The sequence below is a fragment of the Tribolium castaneum genome, chromosome 7 (genome assembly GCF_031307605.1).
Source record: "Tribolium castaneum strain GA2 chromosome 7, icTriCast1.1, whole genome shotgun sequence".
NCBI classification, from domain to species: domain Eukaryota; kingdom Metazoa; phylum Arthropoda; class Insecta; order Coleoptera; family Tenebrionidae; genus Tribolium; species Tribolium castaneum.
The window spans coordinates 13208-39400 of NC_087400.1; the positions used below are offsets into that span (position 1 = coordinate 13208).

Genomic DNA, 26193 nt, shown 5'->3' on the forward strand with positions numbered 1-26193 from the left:
GTGTCTCTTTTGGTCCTGCGACGTGTCCAACCACTACACTTCTTACAATTGGAGTCACTTTGCTTTCTATAGGGTTCTCCCCTTCCAGCACCGACTCTCTGTACTCAGGACATCGTTGATGCAACATTTTCAACAGTGCCCCTTCTTCCTTTTTGTCTCTACTCCTAATAATCGTTGGAGCAGCTTCTGGCATCATGGCAAGCGGATTTACTGCCTTAATCTTTACTTTTTCGAAGTAGCTTTCTTTCCAGTCACGTTTCGAAAGGTCTTTAAAATCAACAAAAGATCTTTTATCCCCGATGTACAGCGGCTCTCTCAATTGTCCAGGCTGAGACATCTCTGTTACTTGTGTCGACTTCCCCCACATTTCAATAGGAGTCTGAGTTTCTGCGTTTTTTGTTACAACTTCTTTTGTCTGGGTGGCTACCTGAATGCCCACCCCTTTGTTTTCTGTCGATTCGACGAGTACAACATCGTCATCGCTATCCTCCATTTGTATATGTCTCTGCCATTTAAAAATTTCTTCAAAGACATCATCTTGCATAGCTTGCATGTCTGCCATGGCATAACATACTGCTTTTGCGTCATTTTTGATCTCCCGTCGCGTGTTGGGAGTATCGTCAATTCTGTCTTGCAGTACCTTGACCTTTTTTGCCAGTCTGCTCGTCACTTGTGTAAAGGCCTGTAGGATATCAGTACAGGTTATATTTCCTAGTACCAGGCTTTTCTGTTTTTTTATTCTAGTTTCAACTAGCTTTTTAACTTTATGTGCTTCCTCAGGAGTAGACACTCTTTTCCTTTTTGGAATTGCGCCTGTTGGTGTTTCCTTGTACACTTCGATCGTTTCGTCTAGCTTGGGTGTTTGTCCCACTATCAAGCTAGTTTGCACTTTTCTTTGTGGAGATCGAGGCGTCATGCTTGATCTACCAAACGGGTTAATGTTCCCCAAACTCGAGTCCTCTCCTGGAGTTTTAGGGTTCTCTGCCTCGTCCAGTTTGGCGGTTTGTTTCCCCGCCGCTACTTTCAGAGCATCTGTTTTCGACAGGTCTTTCCTCAGAGTACCTTCTCCAGCCAGTTTCCCAGCTTCTTTCTCCTGTTTTAAAAATACCTTTTTCATATGGATCCCACGAGTACGGGCGATGAGGTGGGGTCCATCCCAGGGGAGCGCCCGCTCCTAGGACAAGGCGTTTTCTATGTACTATGGGGACGCACCATCTCCCATAGTCGTTTCACCTGGTTTGACTGGGCACCTCCCAGCCATGGCTGTTGCATCCAACAGCCACAACCCGCTTGGTCGGAAAACTGCAAAAGCCCCCAGCGAATTAAGGATTTTTTATAGAGGTTTTCATCCTCGTAGGCCGGCCGGTTAAGGCAAGCCTCCCGATCCCATCAGCCGAGACGTTCCCTACACCACGCCTTGTGTAGAGTCGTTGAATCGACCTCTGGGTTTGCGGTATTAGGGGGGGCTGGCGCTCAGCTCCCCCAGCTAAGATTTCATCCAAGGTCGCCACACCCTGTCACCGGGCTTTCCGGCGTTCTTTAATGGATAGTTTATAGAGGTTTACTCCTCGCAGGACAAAAGTCCCCCCGTTCCCCTTGAGGGTTTACGGTATGCTAAGGGGATGCTCTTAGTAGGTGCTCCGACACACCCTTAAGCCCCTCCACCACGACAAGGTGGCATCCCATCGGAGGGGACCTGACCTGACCTGACCTGACCTGACCTGACCTGACCTGACCTGACCTGACCTGACCTGACCTGACCTGACCTGACCTGACCTGACCTGACCTGACCTGACCTGACCTGACCTGACCTGACCTGACCTGACCTGACCTGACCTGACCTGACCTGACCTGACCTGACCTGACCTGACCTGACCTGACCTGACCTGACCTTTTTTTTTTTTCTTTTACCCAGGAGCCCCACCCCGCTCCTGGACGTGGAACCCGACCTTAAGGTAGAATTGGTTCCCCCGTTCTTCACCTACCCGAAGCCCCGGTATCGCCGTTAGGCATGTCTTCAGGGAGCCGGGCTTGTCTGTTTCTACGCCTCCACTAGCTTCAGCTCCTGCGTCTTATGACGCTTCTTTTCATTTAGCCATTGCCATTGACCCAAGCCGTCGCCCGCCTCCTGCGATTGGCGTCGGTCAAATCAATGATTGACTGATTCCACCTGTTTTAAATACTCGTCAGCACCTCTGACGAGTCTCTTGGGCTGTTTATTTGCCCAGTCTTTTCATCCTCCATTTTGAATTTCAAAATGTCTTCAGTGCAACGTTGCACTGTTCTCCAATTTTTATTGCTTCTCAGCATAATCTCTACCAGATTATCTGGATTGATTTTCTCATTGACGAGCTGTTCCAGCCTATGCCGTATCCCAGCCCATTTTCCACATTGGAACAATACGTGCTCGGCAGTGTCCATCTCACCGCAGTACACGCATCTGTCATTTTCTGCTCGATGCATTTTCCTCAAATAACATCGGAAGTCCCCGTGTCCTGAGAGAAATTGTGTCAAGTAAAAATTTACCTGACCCGCATTCTTCTTTCTTTCTATCCACTGTCTTATATCTGGAATAAGACGGTGCGTCCATCTGCCTTTGGAACTTGCATTCCATCTGTTCTGCCATTCTTTAATAATAGACCATTCCCGCGCCTCGCGCTTGGTGTGTGTTCTATTTCTTACCTTGACTGTCTCATGGATTCTGAGATCAATGGGAATCATCCCAGCTATTACTTGGACAGCATCCGCCGAAACGGTTCGGTATGCCGAGCATACGCGAAGAGCTGTCTTTCTCTGAACCTGTACCAATCTTTCTTGGTACTTCAACATGTCGAGTGCAGTAGGACCCCAGATTGGTGCCGCATACATGACAATCGAATTTACTACTTCTGCCATTACCTTCCTCTTTGAAGGTGATGGTCCTTTTACGTTTGGCATTAGCCTCCCCAGCATTGCCCCCATCTTTTCTGCTTTAGCTGCCACACGCATTACGTGTGACGTAAAAGTCATTCTCTGGTTTATGTCTACTCCCAAGTACCTGACATTTTGTTTAGGTCTTAGCTCAACATTTTCCACCTTGAAGACAACGTTCTTGTCTGGTCTACGTCCGCCTGCAAGAAGCACAGCTTCAGTCTTTTCTGGAGCCAGCTGCAAGCCATTTTCTTTCATCCATCGTCCAATAATTTTGGACGTCATCTCTACTGTGCACATCAAGTTTTCGATGTCCTTCTCTATCACGACTAGTGCTAAGTCATCAGCATATGCCACTAGCGTTGCTTCTTTTGGAATTTCTAATCTAAGAACTCCATCATAAAGGATGTTCCACAAGGTCGGCCCCAATACCGAACCTTGTGGAACTCCACTCGTCACCTCCATGACTTGTCCCTCGCCCAAGTCTAGACTTCTTTCTGATAGGTAGCTACCTATCACTTTCCTCAGGTACATGGAGATGCCCTTTTTCCTCAAGGCCTCCATGATGTTTTGCCAGTTTGCCGAATTGAAGGCATTTTTCACATCAAAGGTGAGCAACACGCACCACCTCTTTCTTCTCGTGTCTCCAGAGTTAGCCCATCTTGCCAAGGCCATAACTCTGTCTACCGCGTCGAGGGTAGATTTGCCTTCTTGGAAGCCAAACTGTTCTTCACTTAGGCCTCCTTTCTCTTCCAGCTCTTTTTTGAGCTTTATCAGTATTAACTGTTCATACAGTTTCGCTACCACATTTAGGAGACAGATCGGCCTAAAATCCGATGGACTGCCTCCTTCTTTTCCGGGTTTTTTGAGTAGAACCAATTTAGCTCGTTTCCACTCTTTCGGAAATTTCCCTTCACGTAGGAGTCCGTTATAGGCTTCCAACATGAGAACCTCGCCTTGCTCGTGAGCAATTGCTTTAACAATTTCCACTGGAATGTTATCTAGTCCCGGTACTTTGCCCGTTTTTAGCTTTCGTACCGCTTGTTGCATTTCATTGGAGGTGATGCCCTCTACCTCACACGTCTCTGTGAGATTCCATCTTTTTATCTGATGTTTTGGGAACAGCACATCGGCTATTCTCTGTCTAAATTGTGGGCTTAGAGTGATTTGCTCTGAACCCAGTCTTAGTTTCCTGGTGGCTATTTGGTAACCAAGCCCCCATTGGTCTCTTTCGATTTCATTTATCAGTTCTTCCCATTTAGCCTCTTTAGCTTTTCTAATGAGAACCCGATAAATTTTCCTTTTCTGTTTATACAGCTCTGTTACCTCAATGACTTCTTCCAGTCTATTTCTGGCCCTCAGTCGCATCTGTCTTCGTTTGACAGAAATGCATTCTTTCCTTGCTCTCGCAATGTCATCGTTCCACCAGTAAACCCTTTGTTTACCTGTGTTTCTTGTTCGGCCTTTCTTCGGAAGGTGCATGTCGCATGCTTCCTTGATGGCCCCCACCATGCTGACGCAGTCTTTATTTTGTTTTGCGTTCATCCTTTCTACAAAGCTATGGCGAATCACCAGAGGGCTAAAGCCCTTGGTGTTCCATCCACAGCATCGCCCAGAGCTCTGACCGTTTCCGGTTCTTTCTCCGTCTAGTTTCAGTTGAAACGTAATAAACTGGTGATCGCTGAGAGTTTCTTCTTCCTCAACGGTCCAATTTCTCACCCACCGTGCAGCATTTTCGGTGCTGAAGGTGACATCTATCCAGGATTGATAACGTCCTTTCAAAAAAGTTGGTTTCATCCCATCATTGTAAACAACGCAGTTTAGCGTTGCTAGCCATTCAGACAACAGACGTCCCCTTTCGTCTTGTGTCTCCCCCCCCCATTCGGGTGACTTCGCATTGAAGTCACCCGTCACAACACAGGGTTTCCCGCCATGGGACCCTATGCTGCCCACTAGGTTACGCAGAGCACGCTCTGCTATGACAGTTTCGACATTGGGAGAAATGTAACAACTGACCTGACCTGACCTGACCTGACCTGACCTGACCTGACCTGACCTGACCTGACCTGACCTGACCTGACCTGACCTGACCTGACCTGACCTGACCTGACCTGACCTGACCTGACCTGACCTGACCTGACCTGGCCTGACCTGACCTGACCTGACCTGGCCTGACCTTAGTCGGAGAACAATATTTTTTTTTGAAAAAGATAGATAATTTAAAGAGCTTTCCAATGAACACAAAACAACTTTTGTGGGTTGTTAAGACATATAGAAGTCCATAAAAATTTACTGGAGTGAGTTTAAAAAAAAATTTTTTTTCACCTCTTTGAAGGTACCTGAATATACAGCGTGTTCAAAAATTGGCGCATTAACTCAATGGTGTGTGGTAGAGAACTGGTTACATATAAAGGTAAAAATAGTAAAAAAAAAATCTTTGTATTAAAGTTATTGATAAATAACGGATTTTAGATAAATGATATGTGGCAACGTTGTCTAACAGTCATGATCGCAATATAATTTGAGCAACAATAAAAATAAATTATTTTTGAAACGGTTTCCTAGGAAATAATTCCCAGTGTTGGCACATCTACACATTGTGATTTTTTGGATAAATTTTATTTTTTTAAATTAAAAAAAAAACTGCTAAAATGTGATAGTAAATTTAAAAATAATTATTCATCGTTTTGTTACCTGGTATGAAACATAAAAATATAAAAAAATAATGAAAACTAAAGAAGTTAACACAATAAGTTTGTAGCTCCAGATTTTTTTAAATATGACTTTAGGAATTTTTTTTACATTTTTCCCGTAATCTGCACTTGCTTCTCAATAATGTACCACTGAGTTGGTGCGCCAGTTTTTGAGCACCCTGTATATTTATATTTATATATATATATATATAAATTTTAAATCTCGTGAGCCACTGAACTCACTGGAACAAACCGTTTTGTTCTACGACTTCTAGTTTTTGAATTATTAATTTGTTGAATAAAATTTAAGCAAAAATTTTTTTTTTAATTTTTGTGAAAAATTTAGATTATATGTAAAATAAACCGTAGAATTCAATGCAACAAACCGCGTTGCGAATCAGATTTGAGTTTTATATTAGCAATTTTTATTTTTACGTTTTCTTAGTTTTTTAACATCTAATTTTTTTTTGAAACGTTTTGATGTTTCATTTTGTTTTTTCACTGTTATTTGATGGTGTTTCTTGGTAAAACATAATTAAAAAAAAAATCATATTTTTTCTATGCACTACAAGAAAAAATTTGGAAGTGTCCGAAATTTTTTGAGCGGCAGTGTATATTAACAGTTGATAACCATTAATAATTTAAAGCTAAAAAAAAAATGCGTACGAGTATAAAACAATTTTTTATTTAAATTAAGCTACACATTCGATATGTATACAGAAGTAAACAATCGAAATAAAAATAGTTGCGCTTGCGTACATATTATGACACGCGGTGAATGTAGACGTCGCGACGGCGACCCTTTCAGTTACAGTTCGAATAAGCAACGTACGTACAAGTGTTTTATCAGACTACTTCGTCAACAGGTAAATAAATTTAAGCATGATATTTGATGTTCACATAACCATTGTTCAATAAGCCCTACATGTGCTACTATTGTTTATAATTAGACATCTTGTCTTTTAAAAATTTAATTTCTAGAATACAGTCAACCAAGTTTTTGGTACAAGCGATCGATTTTTATTTCCAATTCTAGTAAATATTTACTTATTTATTATTAATTACATTGTTTGTGACCTTACTAATACGCCATTAGCTTTTAGATAAGTTATAATGTTCCTACCATATTTTCATTAGGTAATAAATATTAGATATTATTACAATAACGCTAAAACATTCTCTTTATACTAAGTATTAAACGATTATTTATTACAACTAATAACTGTTTTTTCTAAAAAGACCATAAATGTTTTGTTTAATTTTAAATTAGTTTTTTCTAATTGGAAACGTCAACACATCTTTTCTCCTTTGCTTTACATTTTGCCATTTTGTTATAAAATGTAGTCAATACGTTTGTAGATCTATAAAAAAATTTAACGACATAAAATATGTGTAACAAACTAAATTTACACCTATCTAAATCGGAGAAGGTAAATAAACCAAACAAATAAAAATAATTTTAACAAAAAACCAAAATGTATCAATGTGTTGTTATTTAGAAAACGTTCCGGAGATTCCGATTGATAATTTACCTGGACCCGGATTTACGTAACGTATTTAGGTTGTTATGGTAACGGGTGCCGCCCCTATGCATCCTATTAGTAAAAAGTTGACTTTTGAAAGGTTCTCAAATTTTAAACATTTATAACATACATGTCAGTTTATTTTCGATTAAAATGAACAAAAATATCTTTAAATATGCCTAAATCATATGTATTTAAACCAGAAGCTGTTCAGTTAACATTGAATGAATAATGTAGTGGCAGCTTTATGTGATTGACACAATGCTGAATAATGTCGAAATACATTAGTGGTAAATATAGTAAAATTTTTCTTTAACTAGTAATTAAATTAAAGAGTAATTAAAAAAAATAAGGGATGGAGAGTAGTGCAGTTAGATGCTTTATTTTAAAGCCGAAACAGCCCAGTTAAAGTGATGTTTGAAATAAAAATAAATGGTAGGAAGGCGAGCTGGATTAATTTTTCACTAAAGTTGATTTATTAGATCAGTATAAAATAAATTGTTGTTTATTTGTTAACAAAAATGAATTATAACATAATATTACGGCGTACAATTTATTTATTTACCTTAAATGATAATTCTGCAGTAAGATTACATTTCAAAGAAAATTACTTTGAATTTAAACAAACATTTAAAAAACCTAAATTATGAGTATACTTTAATCATAAATAACTGAAATGTGTACATCAGTTAAGACCCCCAAACAAAATAAATGAAAGAAATTCGATATTTATTGTCGTTTCCTTTTATTGCAACGTCCTTGAACCTTTCTTTCTATAACATACGATACGATAGTTAGGTAGATACAATTCATCATATCATTTGTTTTCATCTGAATCCAATTTTCGAAAATGAAATTCAGCTCTTGATTTGTTATTAGCAAAACAAACTGTTTCGCTAAAAATAGCCAAATACACAATAGTAGAAATAATAACAAACAATAGACTTTTGTGGTTTTCTACAGGAGGCCAATATTTAAAAGAAAAATGATTCGATTATGAAAATGTAATTAAAAGGAAATAAGAAATGATGTCTTGTATGAATGCTGCTGCTGAATTAGACCACGGTTGTGCTTTAAGACCTGGTTGTCCATCACCTACCAGCACCCCCGAAGAATTGGAAAGAAGAGCTTTAATTCAAAGAAATGATTTACTGTTACACGAAGCGGTCATTAAAAACGATACAGAATGTGTGAGAAGAATCTTGAAAGAACCAGTCGATATAAACTCTAGAAACAATGTAAGTTGTAATAGGAATGAATAATATGTAATCATAATAAAAAAATTGTATAGTATGGAAGAGCTCCTATTCACTGGGCTGCCTCTCGCGGTAACATCGACATTATGGAAATGCTAATAGCAGCCAATTGTGACATTGAAGCTCGCGACAAGGTAAAAAAACTATGTAATAATAAATGCAATTTCTAACAACTTTTTAGTACGGAATGAGACCTTTACTAATGGCATGTTGGCATGGACATCGCGATGCTGTTCAATTGCTTATCAACACAGGAGCTTGCTCTAATGCTACCAACAAGGTTATTACGTCACATTTTAATGTTTTAATTTTATAAAAATTTAATTGTTTTTTCTTTTTCTAGAAACACTATACTTTGTTGATGTGTTCAGCCCGAAATAATCGAATATCAGTTGTCGATTTTCTAATTGATACTTTGGAGGATACGCGAGTAGATGCGGTTGATATTGATGGTCAAACTGCCCTATTTCACGCTGCAATGGGTGGTCACATCGAAATTGTCAAACGTCTCATTGATTTGGGAGCAAACTTGAATAAACGAAGCAAAGTTACTACGACCAAAAATTGATAACGAAGAATTAACGAATAATATTGTAGGAAAGCAGAACTGCTCTACATGTGGCTTGCGAAAGAGGCCATTGTGATGTTGCCGAACTTCTTCTCAATCACGAAGCTGACATGGAAGCTAAAGATACAAACGGAAACACTCCCCTTCATGTTGCTTCTCAAAATCAACAAACTGAATTAGTTCATGTACTCCTAGAGACGGGAGCAGATCCTGATAGCGAAAATTTGGTATAGAAATAATTGGTTTAAAACAGTTTCATTTCATTTTAAATGATGATTTGTTTTAGAAAGGATCTACTCCATTGCACATAGCGAGTAGTTTGGGAAGTAAAGGAATTTTAGAAATTCTTTTACAGCATGGAGCTTCCATCAATAAACAAAATAAGGTAACTCATTTAATAAATGAATGTAAAAATTGATTGTTTTATGCTTGCCTCAGAACGGAAATACATCTTTACATATAGCTTGTCAAGCAAATGTTATGGAAATGGTTGAAATTCTTATAAGCAAGGGAGCAAATCTCAATAGTCTAAACGCGGTAGATCATCACTAACAAATAAATAAATTTGTTTTAAATATATATATTTTTAGAGATTACAATCACCTATTCATATTGCCGCAGAAATGGGTCATACGGAAATTTGTAAAGTGCTTTTAGCGGCAGGTGCAGATATCGAACAGCGAGAACAAGGAGGAAGGACTCCACTTTATATAGCAGCAAGAGGAAGTTTCACCGCTATTGTCGATATGATCATTAAAACGGCACGATTGGACTATCCCGCACACGTAAGCAAAATCATTCACTCACTCAATCATATTTTGTCATTTCCTATTAGGAAGATCCAAACGAAAGAAAAGATAATAACGGTTTTAAGCAATCGTTAAGTACGGCGAGAAGTAAATGGCGATCGACGAAAGAAGACATCCGAGGCAGAGACAATAATGAAAGACTCAAGGAAATTCTCTATAAAGTGGCTTACAAACAGCTGGGACCGGGTGAATGGAAAATGTTAGCGCATCACTGGGCTTTCACCGATGAACAAATCAAAGCGATCGAACATCAATACAACGGTAGATACAGAAATTTCCATCAGCGAAAAATAATAATAATTTCGTTTGTTTTTAGGACCATCCAGTTATAAAGAACACGGATTTCGAATGATGTTGATTTGGAGTCACGGATTAGGTCCTGATGTTAATCCAATTAGAGAACTTTACGAAAGTCTAACGGCCGTTGGGAAAAGACCGCTCGCTGGTAAATAAAATTAATAAAATCACACTTTCGGCTTTCAAGATTCGCTATTTTTAGACGCACTCCGAAGAAAAATCGATCAAGAAAACGAAACAAGACGAAAAGGCAATCAGCAAAATTGTTGCACTTTATGTTAGAAACATAACTTTTTCTTATGAAAATACGACATATCTCAATGGTCCAAAAAACAACAAAATTCATGTAAGCAGTCGAGGTCACCAAACTAAATACCGGCTGACTATAAAAAATTGTGTCACAAAAATATAATGCCATACCAAGATTTAACGACATGAAATACATTCTTCAATAATCATTCGGTATAAAAAATGTATGGTGACCATCCACAAAGAAAACATTTTAGAGAATAAATAAATTTGGTACAATTTTGAACAAAAGGTAATCGAACAAAAAGGACTGTGATATTATTGTAGGTAAAATATTTTAGTTTTTAGTATCTACCATTATTACCTATGCAACAATTTTCGTGCCAAAATAGTGTTTTTTGTTAAAAAAAATATATATACCTATTTGCTTACCTACAACAAAAATGCAACTACCAAAACTTTGTAAAAAGTGATTTGATTTAAAAATAAATAAAGTTCTTATTAATCATGGACCAATGTTATTGTAGGTAATCATTTTGTTCAAAATTGTACAAAAGGGTCAATAAATTAACTATTCTAAATAACCATTTAAGAACTTGAAATTGTATAGTCGTTAAACAAAATCCTTTTAAGACTTTCTCTAACTTTTTTCGAAAAACGTACGAGTTGATACGATAAAAACTACTAGCTTTAACATAGTTAATATTCCTACAAGACATATATTTTCATAAAAGTGACTTCCACTTTCTAACAATCATTTTACTAATTAGGAAAATGGAACCGTTCCTCTAGTTGTTATAATTGTTTGCACAATTTATTGAAATTTTTTATACAAACATATCACATTTTAACTGTATAAATAAAACAGAAATATTTTTATTAGTGTTTTATTATTCTTATATAAGATTTGAATAAGCGTCATCATAATTCGATTCTCCAGATCCAAAAATCTTATTAGCAGTATTGTAAACCTTGTTGTAATTAAGATTATAATTTCGAGGCCCTTGTTTCATGTAACTCGGAATTTGTTCGGTTCCGTGAAAAATTAACACAGCTTCCGTAACAACTCCGTTATTTCCTTCAGGTCCAACCTGGAAAAAATAACATAAAACAATATAAAACTTTTTCAATCCATCATTTATTTTGTTACTTGATCCGAAATGCTAACAGTCCATAAGCCTTCCACCCTTTCTCCCCACGTCATTACCGACATAAAGCTCCAATTTTTGAAACCGTTGGACGATTTATCAAATTCTCTTCTTGCCAACATTTGAACTTTACTTCCGGACGGAGATATAAGAAAGATTTCCAAAACGCCCCGAATTGGATATTCGATAGTCGTTCGCAATTCCACATGTTCCAAAAATCGAACACGATTTTTACTGTTGCCACAACCTTTTGTAAATATTTTTAAAACAGTAGGTTCCCCATATACAATAGTTTGATTAAGCCTGAAAAAAAAATTCAATCGATAAAATTAAGAGTAAATATAAATCAAAACTGACCGAACAGGTGCAGTTACTGCACAAATCCGTTTTTCTGGCACCGTTGTCCAATTAACTGCAGCTTTAACCAAACCGAAAGCGTTCATTAAACCAAAGCCAAACCTCGTATTGAAATAAAAACCAGCTGCATTTTTTTGCCAACCAGGATTTTGTATAAGAGGAGCGATTTCGGATGACCAGACAATCAAATGTTGAACATCGCGCCAAGTCAGATCGGGACTAAAATATACAAAATTCTTCATTGAAAAAATAAGAAATTATTTAACACCAACTTGGCTTCGAGTGCCAAAGCTATAATTCCGGCAGCCAACGGAGCCGAAGCTGAAGTTCCAGTGTGTCTGATTGTGCACTCGTTGTGTAGATCTGTCGTTGCCTTTTCGATCATAAAACTATAAATCAAACAAGTAGTAGGTAATCGAAAATACTCACAATCATTTGATCTTTGTAGGCTCCAGACGAGTAAGTGACGGCTAAAGTCGAAGCGCACTCTTCACCATACCACGGAAATTCCCCTTTCTGTGACGCACTCCCAATCGAAATTGTATAAGGACTAGCCAAATATCCGTCACAATTGCAATTATCGCCCTTATTACCTCCATTTCCCGAAGCCCAAACAAAGATATTTCCCTTGCCGTTTCGTCCTTTGTTGACTCCTCTTCGCAAAGCTTCAGCGGCTAGCCTTCCAGGCCCATCCACTGTCTTCCCATCATCATTAGGCCCCCAGGAAGCACTGTAAATATCTACCAAATGGTATGCATACCCAAGGGCAGTGCCTTCTATTCGATCGGTTACGATTCCGTCCAATAGTTTAATTCCTCCGATTTTTGCGTTATAAGCTATTCCAACGCCACATTTTCCATTATCTGCAGTCATTGCGACTTCACCAGCACAACGAGTACCATGACTATTGAACCGCGAATGGTCGTAACGTGGAAGAGGATCGTGGTCTTCATCGTTACAGTCGTAACTAATTTTTGGATCCTAAATTTGAAATTTTAAAAAGCAACGATTTTCTATTCAAACTTACATAATTAGCTCTTAAATCGTCATGAGTGTATTCGATACCATCGTCGAGAATACTGATTCTTATTCCTTTGCCTGTTATACCATTTTTGTATAAAGGCAGAACGTTCAAATCTAATTTTGGTAAATCCGGCTCAGTTCTGGTGTCTTGCTGTATTGTAAAAAAGTTTGTTTTATAAAAACACGTTTCTAATTAATTACTCATAGTATACCCACCAGGTACCATTCTTGTGTCCATAATTCGTCATTAAACGGTTTGCCTTTAGGATAAAGAGGCTTCTTATGTATTTGAAGCTTAATTTTATCAGAATCATCAAGAAAATAGTGTAACAAGTCTCTTTTCTGTCTTTCTTTTTTCATTTGAACGTCTGCCCACAGAACCCTATTATCTTGCGATAATCTTTTATGTAATTCCATTCCTCTTTTGCGATAATTACGATAAACATTGTCAATCGGAATAAAAACGTAAGTATCTTTAAATCCAAGCACCTAAACAAAACATCTGTATTGATCGAAACTTGTTTTGAAAACAAGTCGTTACTAATTAAAAACAAAAAGTCATTTGTACATCAATGTCATAAAAGTTTAGTCAAATGGATGTATTAAGTGAGAAAAATTATTTCAGTGTTTTTGCAACTTGTCTTCTCTTGGAAACAGTAATAATAGTTTTCAGCACTTTGGTCCTTGTAAGTTTCATTAGTTTAAAATTCTATTTGGCTTGTTGGTCAAAATGTCTAAAAACTGTTAATTCGGTACAGAAATTTTTGTGGGAGAGCTTGTTTTTAGAAGAGGGAGGTACGACAATGGAGAGTTTTTTATTTCTCATCGAACCAAATAGTAAGTACAACTTAAGTCATAATTTTATTTACATATACACACACACACACAGACATGTGCAGGTGCCCAGGCCCCCGCATAATACTCTCTGTCTGTTTATAATTCAAATAGGAAGAGAGGGAGGGGTGTCGTTTCGTTCGTGATCTATTTTTAGGGGTGGCACGTGCCGCTTTTAATACAATACTCTCCGAAAATTCTGTTTGCCTGATATCGAGCGTCTAGATTCGCGCGGTCGTTTCCGACGGCGCTCACGACGCCCGCGACGTCCGACGAAAATCGATACAAGTGGGGGAGAGAAACATTGTAGCGAGGAATAAAAATACGAAAAACAAATAAACAAAACTAAACGTTTTTTATTATTCTTAACAGTTTTACTAATTAGTATTATTTTATTAATACTTTTAAATGTTTTTAACAAAAATATCCAATTGGGAATTCATTAAAAATGTATCTATAAATATGAAGCGGCAAAGAGTTTTTTAAACTCTACTGATTTTTTAAAAAAATTCGAGTTTACATAAAAATATTTACTATCGCAATAATAACTTTTATTCTTAGCTTAGTTTATTAAAAAAAAATAAGCAAAGATATTTAACATGAAAATGAAAAATTTATAAAAAAAACTGTGCTATAAATTCATCTCAAAAAATATGTAACAAAAAATAACAGAATATAAAAAATATTTTGACAATGACTTTTTATCTCCTCGAATAGATATTGAGTTTCAGTTTGAATACGGATATTTTTGTTTACTCTCCATTAAATTAATTACCATATGGTATCTTTATCAATATTAATTAACTCATTTTTATATTTTCTCGCGTTTTTGCCTACCTACTAAAACTTTTATTTTTCATATTTATAATAAAAAAAAAATTATAAAACAGACTCACAGGTCCTTTAAATACATGCTCCGTTTCAGCAGCTAATCTTTTCGCCTCTTCAATTCCTCCAACAATTCTCACCACCAATTCATCCTGATTTAATGCTGCCATCACAACGCCGCAAAGTAATAAAATTTTCACAAAAAGTCGTCGAATCATGATGAACAATTAGCATCGACGGCAGCAGGTCTCTAACTAACAAAATCCCACCTCCGACGTCCAATAACAAACAAAAACAATCAGGCGTATCTTTCAAATCAACAGGATAGCGGGATTAAAGGATTCGTGCGCCGCGCGATTTAATTCCATTGGAAAAAAGACAAGAACAAATTTTAGCGTAAAATAATGTGTTTTATTTACAGGAGCACAACGTTTGGAAATTAGAAAATGCAACAGCAAGGAAATTATTGAAGCTGAAGAACTATAATAAAAAATTTAACATTAAACCATTCAAGTATTACTGATTTTTGTTATTTTCTCAGTGTACCGTGTAGGTACAGTCACGATCATAAAGAATGTCATCCCTATAAACCCGGCCAGCTAGTAAGCGGCTGAACTCAAACCGCAGCAATAAATCTTTTGGGTCATAAACGTCAATGAACATTTATTCGAAGGTTTCACTTGTATCAAAGCATAATTTCGTGTTTTTACTTTTATAACATCAACAATATAAATTAATTTAGGTACTCAAAATAATTGAAATAATTGAATAATTGAATTAAATTGAACAAGTCGTAAAAATTAAATTAAATAATTAAAATTATATTTCCGTTAGAAATGTAAAACATCAAATTATTCTTTACCCACTTTACGCGATAAAGTCATTTTTGATTAATTAATAACTTCTGTCAATGCAAGATAAATAGTAGTAACTTACTTTGAATTAATTTAACGTTAAATTAAAAATTCGAAAGAATGCGATTTTATTAATTACTTACGCTACAGTTTGTAGCAAGAGATTAAAAATAAATTATTTGAAAATGAAAAAAATGCACTAACCTAGTAAAATAGAAAACAATAAAATTAGAACAATGTGCCTTTAAATTACTAGTTGAAAATATAACAGATTTAATGTGTAATTTCCAAAAAATAAATCACTGCAGACCTACTCTTTAGTCCAGATTGTTGTTTCCTTCTTGAAATCCATTCCATTAGCACTAACACATACACTAGCCACCGAATTTAAAACTTAAACCGGAAAATTTAAATTTGATTGATAATACGTCCGTTCGGTTCAACAGCAAGTAACAAATTAAATAAATTTATAAATTAATAAATAAGTTGCTTCTCGTGCTCCCGATGAGACCTGTGCCACTGCTCGGTACTGACTGCACTACTTTCGCCTACTGCGACGCTCGCTTAAAATCAAGTGACGTTCAATTGTGACATCAATATCATGTCTAGAACTGGTCATCAACAGAAAATTTTGTGACTGAACAGCAGCACATCTCTAGCATCGGCCAAATCTAGAAACATTTCTCGTGGATATAGAGATAAAAATCATTAAATTTAAGTTTAATATCTTGCTACAAACTGTAGCAAAAGCAGATGCCATATAAAGGTAAGTGTATTTTATTTAACGCCAAGTGAAAAAAAAAAGATTTTTGTTTTGTATTTTTTTTTCATTTCACAAACCAATAATTCCTTTATTTCCTTAATTTTCTAATAATTATTGTTTACCTCATCCGTATGTCCATTTTTCCTGGTAAGAATGCTCTAAACATCCATGTGATTCATGCCGGACAAATTAAGTTATTAATTTGACTAATTAGAGTAATCCTTAAAAATTTATAATGTTTGGTTTACAGAAAGCAAAATTAAAATTTAAATAAAAATTAAACTAATTCGAATGAACAAATGTCAAGTTAATCGGGATTAAAATTTAATTGCAATTAAAATGTTCTGTAAACCAGCTCTTAGTTTTATTATTGTTGTTAAGAGTTGTCTTTGGAATTAATGTTTAATTTTTGGAGTTAAGTCTAATATTTTAAGGTATCGACATATCGATAAAAATTCCCAGTCCAACTAATCTTATGAAACTTGTTTTTTTTTTTTAATATACTATTTTGTGGTGCCGTCTCATGCTAAAAGAGACTAGCACAAATAGAATTCTTTGTTTTATGAAACGGAATTGAAAAATGTGTAATTTTATCGTGCTCTTTTTTATTTATTTTATATGTAGTATTTGTACATAAATAATAATTTACAGAAAAATGTAGTCGTAACCATCGACTGTATATTAAAGTAAAAAAAAATCGAAATTTGTGTTTTTAAGGATGAGGTAGGAAAAAAGGTATAGTACGTATGTTTGTAAGAATTAAGACACAGTGCTAGATTATAGGGCCCCATATACAATAACATACAATCCGACTAGGACGTTCTTCTAGTTCTTAAACAACACAACGCTCTATGCAAACTGAATCCTTTTTCTTTAGCACTTTCCACCTTGATTTCCTCCACATCACTTTCACTTTTCACTGGCACAATTTGATCGTAATCGACTTGATTGTTGCGTACAATGGATGTTTTTTTCTGCACTGTTTCGTCAGAATCCGTTTTGGACACCACCACGACCTTATCTTCATCACCAGCTTTATTAATCTCGACGATAACTTCAGCCTTGTCTCACGTCCCATCTTTGACCGATTCTAGCACTTGTTTCGGTTCGAAATCGGGTTTTGAGACTCGAATTAGTGTCTCAGTGTGTTCAAAGTCGGAGCAAGTGTGCATGAGGGTGAAGGGTAGTTTCAAAGACACTTCTCCGCCCATCACGCTCACCAGCAGTTTGATTTTGACGTAATAGGAGACATAGATGGCAAATACGTTGCGTTCGTCGGGGTTATTAGCCGAACAAGTGACCGTTGAAGCCAAACTGGTGCCCTGTTTTGTGTACGAATCCTCCAAAGCGATCCAATTTTTCGTTGAACTTTTCACGGGAAGCAGAGAAAATGTATGCTCATAGATGGTGTTTGATGTAATGGGGCAATTCTCCTTTGAATTTATCATTGCGACAACGTTCTTAAATTTCCCGTTGGAAAACATGCAAACGTCCACGTGTTGCACTACAAAAACCTGCAGACAAAGTTGTGTAAATTTAAACGACGTGCATTTAAACACCATCACCTTTATCCGTCGTATTGTTTTGTTGCTGTTGTTTTTGATCTGAACAAAGACATGTATCTCCTCGCCATGGGAATAGATTGCTTTGTCGAGAGATGCAAGCAAATGCACTTTGCCTTCGCTCAGAAGAAACGGTTTTTCGACTTGAGCACATGGCGCCGGGACGCCAGCGAGATACGCCGCTAAACTGGGACGTTTGCCACCACACAGAGAACGAAATTGCTCTTCGATGTTTTGCTGTAACATTATTAAAATAATTGTTATTGCAAAAAAGGATAATACGACAAAAACCGCCGGTTATTAATTCGCTACCTTTCTCTTGAAGCTACAAAAGCGTTTTTCCAAGTATACAGAGTAAATGAAATTAAGAAAACGAGCAAATTGCGAATAGGATAGACACGCGTCTGAAACAACTCGACAGCAGCTACCATGAAAAACTCATTCTTTTGTTAGTTCTTTTTCGTATTGAGGAAAAACGTCGAAAAAATTATGCACATCACACTTCAATTAAAAATTTGTAGTAATCCTCAAGTTATACTCCTATCTAATTCAACATAATTTAAAAGACAGCTGTTTTGATATAATCTAATTAAAAGACAACCTTTTTGTTGTGACCCATATTTTTTTATAAGGCGATTTTACGTCCAAGTTTCCTCTCGGTTTACTATTATTACCACGAACCTGAAACGAATGTTGCCTAATTTAATGATCAATCAGACCCGAGAGAGAGAGAGTCTGTCATTGATCAATCCCTAAAAAAAAAACTATTTTACTCCATAAATTTCTTATATTAAGGTTGAGCGCTCGTTTTCTGAGCTCTAAACCGAAATGAGATTGACGAAAAAATAGATAAAAACATATTTCATATAATATTAAGACTACAAAGTCACGTGATAAGACAGTAGACAGCACAATAACATTTTACTGTTTTGTTTATCACAAAACACATCTCGGAATTAAATTCACGTGACCAGCAGTAGAGATTTATTTTATTCGTAAACTTGTCGTTTTATGGCCGACTCGGCAACAATTAATATTTATTACTAGAATTATTCGTATAATCCGAAAAAAAATAATGGTCATGGAAAATACTGATTTATTGAATATTAAATTTCTTCAACCACAAAGTATAGGTACGCTAATTGCTCTCCCAATTAGCGAATTAACCACGCACCTCGTTATCGTCCTGTTGATGCGATTTCGTCGGTGATTCTTGGCGATCGTTTTCATCTTGTGCTTGTTCAATTCCGTTCGTGATCGTTTCACCGAAAGAAACGTGCGTTTCTTTGTCACCTATACAAATCAAAAATAAATCATTAATAAATAACAAATTATTTCCTTACTAACTTTGTGTTTCGTTCTTTTCGTTTTTGTATTCTATCGAGACTTGAAGATTAGTTCGTGACGGTGGCGTATGAGTCGGTGTTTCCTCGATCCTGTTCTGTTCCAAGCCAGTTTCCATCGACCTTGCTTTGTTCTGTTGTTCTTTGGGGAACTTGACGTCTAAGGGAGCACTTTTACATCCGAATAACGTCTTCTTGTTTTGCGATCGTGACAAATGACGGGGGTTGTACAGATGGGGTGAAGGGGGTGCGTACGCTCGCTGCACGACTCGTATTCCCATGCGGACAGTTGCTTTACGATGAAACTTTTCGTCGGCTCGATCAGCTAAAAGAGAATTGAGAAAATATGGTGAATGCGCCGGGTGTAAAAGTACACCTGATGATTTTTGACGTTTATTATGTGGATAAATCCATCATAAAATTTTAATTAAAGTTGGTACGTTTTAATTTAACGACATTTAAATTGAGCCAATCGTTGAACTTGAAGTAAGCGCGTGCTTTATTAATAAAATCGTCAGCTGAAAATATACCAAAGCTCAATAAGTTGTTGTTGGTCTCGGTTATTGTTGTGTGTTCAAACACGTGAACATAATTATTTCGGCAAATGAAAATTTGACGTAAATACGTTTAATTAATTTCAATTAAATTCACTTCAGAAACACATTTATAGCACCGATGGGAATCGTTAATTTAAAAAAAAAACTATAGGAAGCAAATTGCAAAATTTAATCAACAGTGCAGCTTTAATGAAATATGAAATATAAACTGTTTGGCCTGCGCAAGTCTTCTTTATTGTGTGCATATTGTGCCTTCTTATTCCGAAAAATCAATAAAATATATACCTACTCTTTTCTACTATTCCTTCACTTATTAATTATTGCTCCAACTTTCACCTAATCCTTTTTTTTTACAAATAGTGATTATTAATTGTAGTTAATTAAAAAATTTTTGATTGAGCTTTGCCACTTTAGTATTATTAAAACGAGGGCTTTGTAAATTTGCATTAATTAAGAAATTTCATTTCACATTTTGGACGATGCTGCAAAGACGACATTTTCTGCTTTGTCATAATAATTTGCTTGCTTCCACGACAAGGGTATTAATTAGGGTGAAGGCACCCTTTCACACTTTGATAATTTTCCAGCAAAGAGGAAAAAACCCGTTTTCGGTGAGAAAATCTTAATCCCAGAGTTTGTTGGCCGCGCAAACATCAATCGAAATTGACGAGGTTTGATTTCCCATCTGTTAATTTAGTTGAACATAGAGGAGACACATAAGTAAAGCCGAGTTGATTAACGGAAAGCGGAAATCCATTTCTGTGTACCTATGTAGTATGTGTAGAGGGGCACAGAATATTGAATACAAGATCGTTTTAATAGAACAGAAGGTCGTTGCATTATTCATAAAGACGACGAAATAGATTATCTTTAAGATCGAAACGAGACGAACTTGTCTCGCCTCATTATTTCGGTTATCGGAAAATTTGATACACGCACTAATTAAAAAATGACTCGGAAAGAATAAAAAACAAGTCCGTTAAAACTACTTAGTCTTGAAAGCATCTTACAAACTCAATTTTGTAATAAAATCATAGAGTGTTTCCATTTTGCGCCTTCATGCACTCTCTTCTCTATATTTAGCATGAAATGTTCAGCTCACCTATAAGCTCCAGAATCGATTGCTTTGCCCTTTCACTTTATAACATATCACGATTTACTATATTAATTAATTGAGGCAACCCGTCTTCATTGTAAATAATACAACATACGTATAAAGAGTTTCCCAAAGGAGACAAATCTAATTGAATTGCGATTCATCCCATGAGACAGTAGCAGCAGTCCTCTGAATAAATAATTAAAAAATTTTGTTTCGTTTTAAATTACTTTGTTTACGAATAGCTCGTGTCTCACACGACTCCATTACTAATTTAACAAGTTTCATGCATACAAAACAGATCAAATGAGCTTTTCTTCAAGGCGTTAATATTTATTTGAAAATGTTTGGAAGCAAAGAAACCTCAACGAAATTAGACACCATTTTTCCTAGCCCTTTATATATTATTATCGGGCATTACTTACCGACGTAAGCTCTTACATCATAACTGGTCCCAATGGGGGCCCCGTTATATTCTTTGGCTGGCACTAATTGAACACTAGGTGGTGCCAAAGGCGTAATTTCCATGCTGAAAGGATACGCATTGCTACCTAAACGCTTCAGCAATGCGTCCTGAAACAGACAAAACAACAATTTTTTGTTGCACAACCGCAAATGAAAAATTTTCAATAACGATCGTTGCTCGAAACCGCGCAGTCTTGTAATTAAAACAACCCCTATTGAACTCTTAGACATAAATTAATCGGTAAAACGCACCACTAATCAAAGTAGCGCATCGGTCTAATTAAATTGTATCGTTTCCCTCCCTACAGTCCGTTAACCCTTCCCTTTTGAAGAGCAAATTTACACGCATTTCCGAATTTTTAAGGAATTTGAGTGAATAACCTATAAACTTTTACTTAAAAATATAACAAACAACGATTTGACAGCGCAAGTAGATAATCAATAATCGATAATTGGCGCGCCATCGGCTTGACATATTTAACGTGCTGATTACAATCTCGACTCTTAATGATTAATGGCAGATAGAAAAGCAAACGATTAATGCGAGAGATTGATAGGAAATGTTTGTTTCTTTAAAATAACTTTTTCAGTCAAATTATAATAAATAAAAACAAATCAATAAAATTTATTATTTCTAAGTTGATGGACTACAAAAGCAATTTACGTAAAAATTCAGTATGATGCATTCTACACATTCGTATTTCTAGGTCTAAAATCAATACTTACGGACAAAACGAGGCTTACAATTCGATTTATTAAGTAAAGTCACGAGCGGTTCTTATAAAGCTTCCAAATGTTTTGTTAGAAAATACATCTACGTACCTACGAGTAATTTAATGTTTTTTTTTAACAAACAAAAACACTACAATAAAGTAAATTAAAATTGAAATATTATTATCGTAAACTCAAGATGCGGTTTGAACAGCTACTTCATTTTGAAATTTATAAAATAAACGCACAACCCAATCGATTTTCGTCTTTACTACCCCCTCAATTTCCTTATGCTATTTTCTGCCCTCGTCATTCTCCAATATCGCACAAAATTTGCAAAATTATTATTAGAAACAAAACACAATAATAAAATGCTACATTTCTATTAATCAAATTGTATTAATTCCACTTTAGTTTGTGAAAAAAATAAGCAATTTTACTTTTAGCATTCTTTTGAAAAATAAATAATTAAACGTGATGTCGTCTGTTAAGCTTGCTGAAACGCTGACTGAAGCTCAAAAGAAAGTTTCATCGGTGGCTTTGTGATAGGATTAGATTTTTTATTTCTCTTTATTATGCTTTCGTCTATTGTTGAAAAGTATGATAGGCCGTGAAACGATTTCTCTTTTCAATATCGTTTTATGATAAATACAACTTTGTTTACAAACTGCATTGCTTTTAACCGATTAAAATGGTTTTCCTTGGAGCAACGGTCGATTTGTGATAATTACGCAAACATTGAGGCTTTAAAAATTTACCTGTAATGGTGTGTTACCTTCGGGCGCTTGAGCGGCAGGATGAGGTGGATACAATTGTGCCAAACACATGATCGCTTCGTTGCAGAATTTTAAACCCATCACTTCTTCGTCTTCTCGTCCATATCTGTAAACAAAGAAAGAAAGTAAAAACCTAAACGTTTAAATAATCAAACAAAAACTGATCCTTTGTAATAAACCGTCTCAGAGAAAGCAATCTGTGCAAACATCATCATCAACTTACCACGTCGGTTTTCACATACTGTTGAGTTTTAATTGAATTTCCTGCCAACAATAACGAGATTATACGGAAAGTGTTTCCGGAATCAGATTTTATTTGTGTGCCGTACGTTAAATGTTGAATTCATCAAAATTGAGACTAATAATAAAGTAAAGTCATTAGTTCGCAGTAATGGACGGATTTAGCAAACTTTGCTTCCAGTATTTAACAAGTAGAGGAATATGCAAAAGTGGCGAATTGTTCTCTATAATAGCACTGTGCGGTTACATCGTATTTACGTTGTAATCCCGTTATTGATTAATTGCAAATTACATAATCGTCAGCTACGCCGTTTATTATTCAAAACCATAACGAAAAAATAAATCAATCGATATAACATTTGGTTATACCTGAACGTGAGTGTGACCTGTCCATAAACTTTCCGGTTCTCGACAAACTCCGGGTCGACCAGTAAGACTCCTTGGAGTCGATCGATTCTACCTGCGGACACAACCAAATCACGGGAACTCAAGTACATTGTCAGCTTATTATTAGGAGATGATTTCTTGAACACTCTGTAACAAAACACAATAATTAATAAACCTTGTACTTACGTACGTACAACATAATCTCATATGAAAAAGAAAATGCTGAAAACGAATTATGGCTAATTTGTTTTTCAACATTAAAACAATGTGGAAATTTTTGTGCAAATTAAATGAAAAAGGTAACCTTTCCTTGAAAAATGTCATTAATTAAATATGCTCTTTAGCTCTTTGTCGTATCCCTCGGGAACCGTCGTCGTTTCATAAAACTAGCGAGCGTATAGAGAGCAAAATGTATTGTAGCAAAGACTGTGTTTTGACGCACGATGATGTAAATGCAATTTATAAAATGAAATTGCTTTCATCCCTCGGTGGAACCACTTTGCGGATTCATGTGCTCAACTTTTATTATTATATTTATTAATTCGGTTCCGAATCACGCAATGAAATTAATTTTTCTTTCCCGGACCATTTTGAGTAAAATTGCCCAAGATTCGATTAATATGCTTAGAGATTTGCCAATTAGCGCGCGTCTTGAATCTAATTAATGATCTTACAATCTCTCTACTAAAACTGATGGCTGCTTTAGTTGTAATATGTAGTACCTATTCAATTTGTCTGTTTTCCTTTATGTATCTGTTTTAATTAATTATGCCAAGAAATTGCTCACTAAAGCATTTGTGACGACAAACAATTTCAAATTTAACATATCATTTGTGTCGTTGCAACAATAAGTGTTACCTAGCTCATCCCACGAGATTTCTTTACTTTTCATAATTGCATTATTTGCTGTTGACCTATTTTTCTCTAATACCGTCGAGACGAAAAGTCTGATGATCATTTTTTGTTGAAAAATAAACCTCATTTGTGATGTTGTAATAATTCTTACCTTTGCGAACTGAGTGAATCACTAGCGGTCGGTTCGGTTGTTTTATTTCCGCTGAAACATTAAAAACGCTTTAAATTCTTGGAAGAAATTCAATTTTGTCGCATATATGTAGAATAAGGAACGAGTAAATAAATAGGAAAAGGTCATGTTGAAAGCATATTCAATTTTCAAAGAGCAGTAGAGGCAATAGAATCGAACATTTCGGTTCGGAAGTATTCAGTGATTCTCCTTTACGACCTTATAGTATTGTAATAAAAAGAGCAACGATGACAGCGACAATAAATATTTTCTCTTTTCTATGGATTTAAATAACTAACTGTTGCAATCGAAAATTAATTTAAAATAACTTAATCTCCCAATATCAACTTTACAAATTAAATTTCGAAGCGTGCGTAATTTAAAAAGTTTCATTAAAATTTTGAAATTTGAATATCATCATCTTACCTTTCTGGCGGAGCGGCAGTCCCCGGAACCGAATCTTCCGAAGTCATTTGGAGCACTTGAAAAACTTTGAAAAAACGCTTTGTAAATAATTCAAATTGTTTTCAGAGCAACGATGGCAAGAATTCCACCGACCAAACTGGAAAACGAAATTAAATTTTAAATGGGTTATTTGGCACTTGCACTTGTATTTTTTCAGTTAAATTTAATCGCTTTATTACATTTTTTTTATTATTGCGGTTCTCTTCACATCAACCTGCTTTAAAGCGTTACGCTGTGTCAATTTCGTCGGATGATTTATTACCAGATGATGAAGCTTGCTTTTTTTCTTCGAAATATCAAATTCTATATTTCACACAATTTTTGAATAATTTCACTAGGTTTATAATTATTAGAAAAAAATATTAAGATGTGTTGATTCGACGATATGTTAAAACAGCCATCTTTGAATCGTTAAAATCAACAATTCTCACTGTTTTTTCATAAAACAGAAACTGTTTAATTTTTGAAATACAGTTGAGTTAATTATTCATTGAGTAAATTTTCAATGCAAGTGAATTAACAATGTTGTGGTGTGACAGTAGAGTTTACCACAAATTAATTGCTTGTCTATACTGTGTTTTGGCTTTTGTTTATTTACAAATTTTTGTGTTAATTTATAAATAAATAATAAATTACAGAGATTTATAAACTGTTTTCATTTCAATAAATCTCTGATGGTTTCAATTAGACTTGTTTAAAATGTAAATTAAGTGAAAACTGTGTAATTACCTAACACGTATATTTTAGCTTGATTTAAAACAAGGTAAACAGACAAAAGTTTTTTTCTCGTGCTCATTTTCTTGCATTTGCAATTAATATTTGAGTAAAGAAATAAAAAACAAGATAAATGTCTCCTTTGGGAGCCCTTGAACCGGCTGGCTATAAGGGTGTAAAATAAAAGTGTTGAGTATTTAGAAAAAGTCAGAAAATAATTTCAAGATCACCGATAAATATAAACAGAGTACTTTTTTTTCTTATTGTTATTAATTTTATTTATTGTTTATTTAGAAATAAGTTAATATCGGATCAGAAATAAGTCGCTTTCGGTACTAAAAGTCTATAACCATACCAAATTTATTCAAGAGTATGTACAAAGTTTTTCCCATGACGAATCCACAAAAAATATCCCCTTTATCTCAGCACATAAACATCACTAAAACTAAAAATCCTCTTCTAATGTAAAAACGTGTATTTTTCAAGCGAATCGCGGGCACTGAAACCGTCTCGTCCGCTCAACCTTTACAGACTGAAACGCTGAAAATGTAACCTGTTAGGATTCTGAAAATTCATCCCCACTCTTTAACCTCTTTCGCATTGATCTGGAATATACGGATTTTTTTTTAATATAAATAAGTGTTCGGGGATTTACATGAATCTCTGTTAGATTTACGTAAAAGACTTATGTAAAATTCTGCGTCATTGTTTTTAAGTAATTAATAATATTGACTGACAATA

General features: G+C 35.5%; 3 protein-coding genes and 1 long non-coding RNA gene across 5 annotated transcripts; 2 read left to right on the forward strand and 2 right to left on the reverse strand.

Annotated features, from left to right (window-relative positions):
- The first annotated feature begins 6368 nt into the window (after positions 1 to 6368).
- Positions 6369 to 11184, forward strand: LOC661702 (ankyrin repeat and death domain-containing protein 1A). 2 transcript variants are annotated; one of them, XM_008202130.3, is made up of 12 exons: positions 6369 to 6469; positions 8090 to 8364; positions 8418 to 8516; positions 8564 to 8662; positions 8726 to 8929; positions 8980 to 9177; positions 9237 to 9335; positions 9389 to 9487; positions 9541 to 9735; positions 9786 to 10020; positions 10076 to 10204; positions 10259 to 11184. In XM_008202130.3, the coding sequence occupies exons 2-12, from the start codon at positions 8152 to 8154 to the stop codon at positions 10336 to 10338; spliced, it is 1650 nt and encodes a 549-aa protein (XP_008200352.2). In that variant the 5' UTR covers positions 6369 to 6469; positions 8090 to 8151; the 3' UTR covers positions 10339 to 11184. The 2 variants fall into 2 exon arrangements, with proteins under 2 accessions (XP_008200352.2, XP_015839692.2); XM_015984206.2 differs by lacking the exon at positions 8564 to 8662.
- LOC661661 (neuroendocrine convertase 1) lies at positions 11167 to 14923 on the reverse strand. The gene is made up of 8 exons (XM_008202128.3): positions 14564 to 14923; positions 13050 to 13322; positions 12838 to 12984; positions 12240 to 12791; positions 12083 to 12183; positions 11811 to 12029; positions 11456 to 11756; positions 11167 to 11396 (listed from the first exon to the last, which is right to left on the reverse strand). The coding sequence occupies exons 1-8, from the start codon at positions 14711 to 14713 to the stop codon at positions 11202 to 11204; spliced, it is 1938 nt and encodes a 645-aa protein (XP_008200350.2). The 5' UTR covers positions 14714 to 14923; the 3' UTR covers positions 11167 to 11201.
- Positions 13361 to 15014, forward strand: LOC135266798 (uncharacterized). The gene is made up of 3 exons (XR_010334957.1): positions 13361 to 13519; positions 13592 to 13670; positions 14917 to 15014. It is a non-coding gene; the product is annotated as an uncharacterized LOC135266798 (long non-coding RNA).
- A 1686-nt stretch (positions 15015 to 16700) lies between these two features.
- On the reverse strand, positions 16701 to 26111 carry LOC103314898 (phosrestin-2). The gene is made up of 10 exons (XM_008202127.3): positions 25808 to 26111; positions 24700 to 24835; positions 24256 to 24306; positions 23232 to 23396; positions 22605 to 22728; positions 21096 to 21243; positions 19022 to 19342; positions 18849 to 18967; positions 17678 to 17911; positions 16701 to 17626 (listed from the first exon to the last, which is right to left on the reverse strand). The coding sequence occupies exons 2-10, from the start codon at positions 24744 to 24746 to the stop codon at positions 17180 to 17182; spliced, it is 1656 nt and encodes a 551-aa protein (XP_008200349.1). The 5' UTR covers positions 24747 to 24835; positions 25808 to 26111; the 3' UTR covers positions 16701 to 17179.
- Positions 26112 to 26193: the final 82 nt, after the last annotated feature.

Bases quoted from the DNA above. Each gene is read 5' to 3' on its own strand.
- LOC661702 (XM_008202130.3), top strand. From the start codon at position 8,152: ATGATGTCTTGTATGAATGCTGCTGCTGAATTAGACCACGGTTGTGCT. The intron at 8,930-8,979 runs GTTACTACGACC...ATAATATTGTAG, and splicing joins ACTTGAATAAACGAAGCAAA to GAAAGCAGAACTGCTCTACA. The intron at 10,205-10,258 runs GTAAATAAAATT...CGCTATTTTTAG, and splicing joins TGGGAAAAGACCGCTCGCTG to ACGCACTCCGAAGAAAAATC.
- LOC661661 (XM_008202128.3), bottom strand. From the start codon at position 14,713: ATGATTCGACGACTTTTTGTGAAAATTTTATTACTTTGCGGCGTTGTG. The intron at 12,985-13,049 runs GTGGGTATACTA...TTTACAATACAG, and splicing joins GGACACAAGAATGGTACCTG to CAAGACACCAGAACTGAGCC. The intron at 12,792-12,837 runs GTAAGTTTGAAT...TTTCAAATTTAG, and splicing joins ACGATTTAAGAGCTAATTAT to GATCCAAAAATTAGTTACGA.
- LOC103314898 (XM_008202127.3), bottom strand. From the start codon at position 24,746: ATGACTTCGGAAGATTCGGTTCCGGGGACTGCCGCTCCGCCAGAAAG. The intron at 18,968-19,021 runs GTTAGTAAGGAA...TGATTTGTATAG, and splicing joins CGAAAAGAACGAAACACAAA to GTGACAAAGAAACGCACGTT. The intron at 17,627-17,677 runs GTGATGGTGTTT...CTTTGTCTGCAG, and splicing joins AAACAATACGACGGATAAAG to GTTTTTGTAGTGCAACACGT.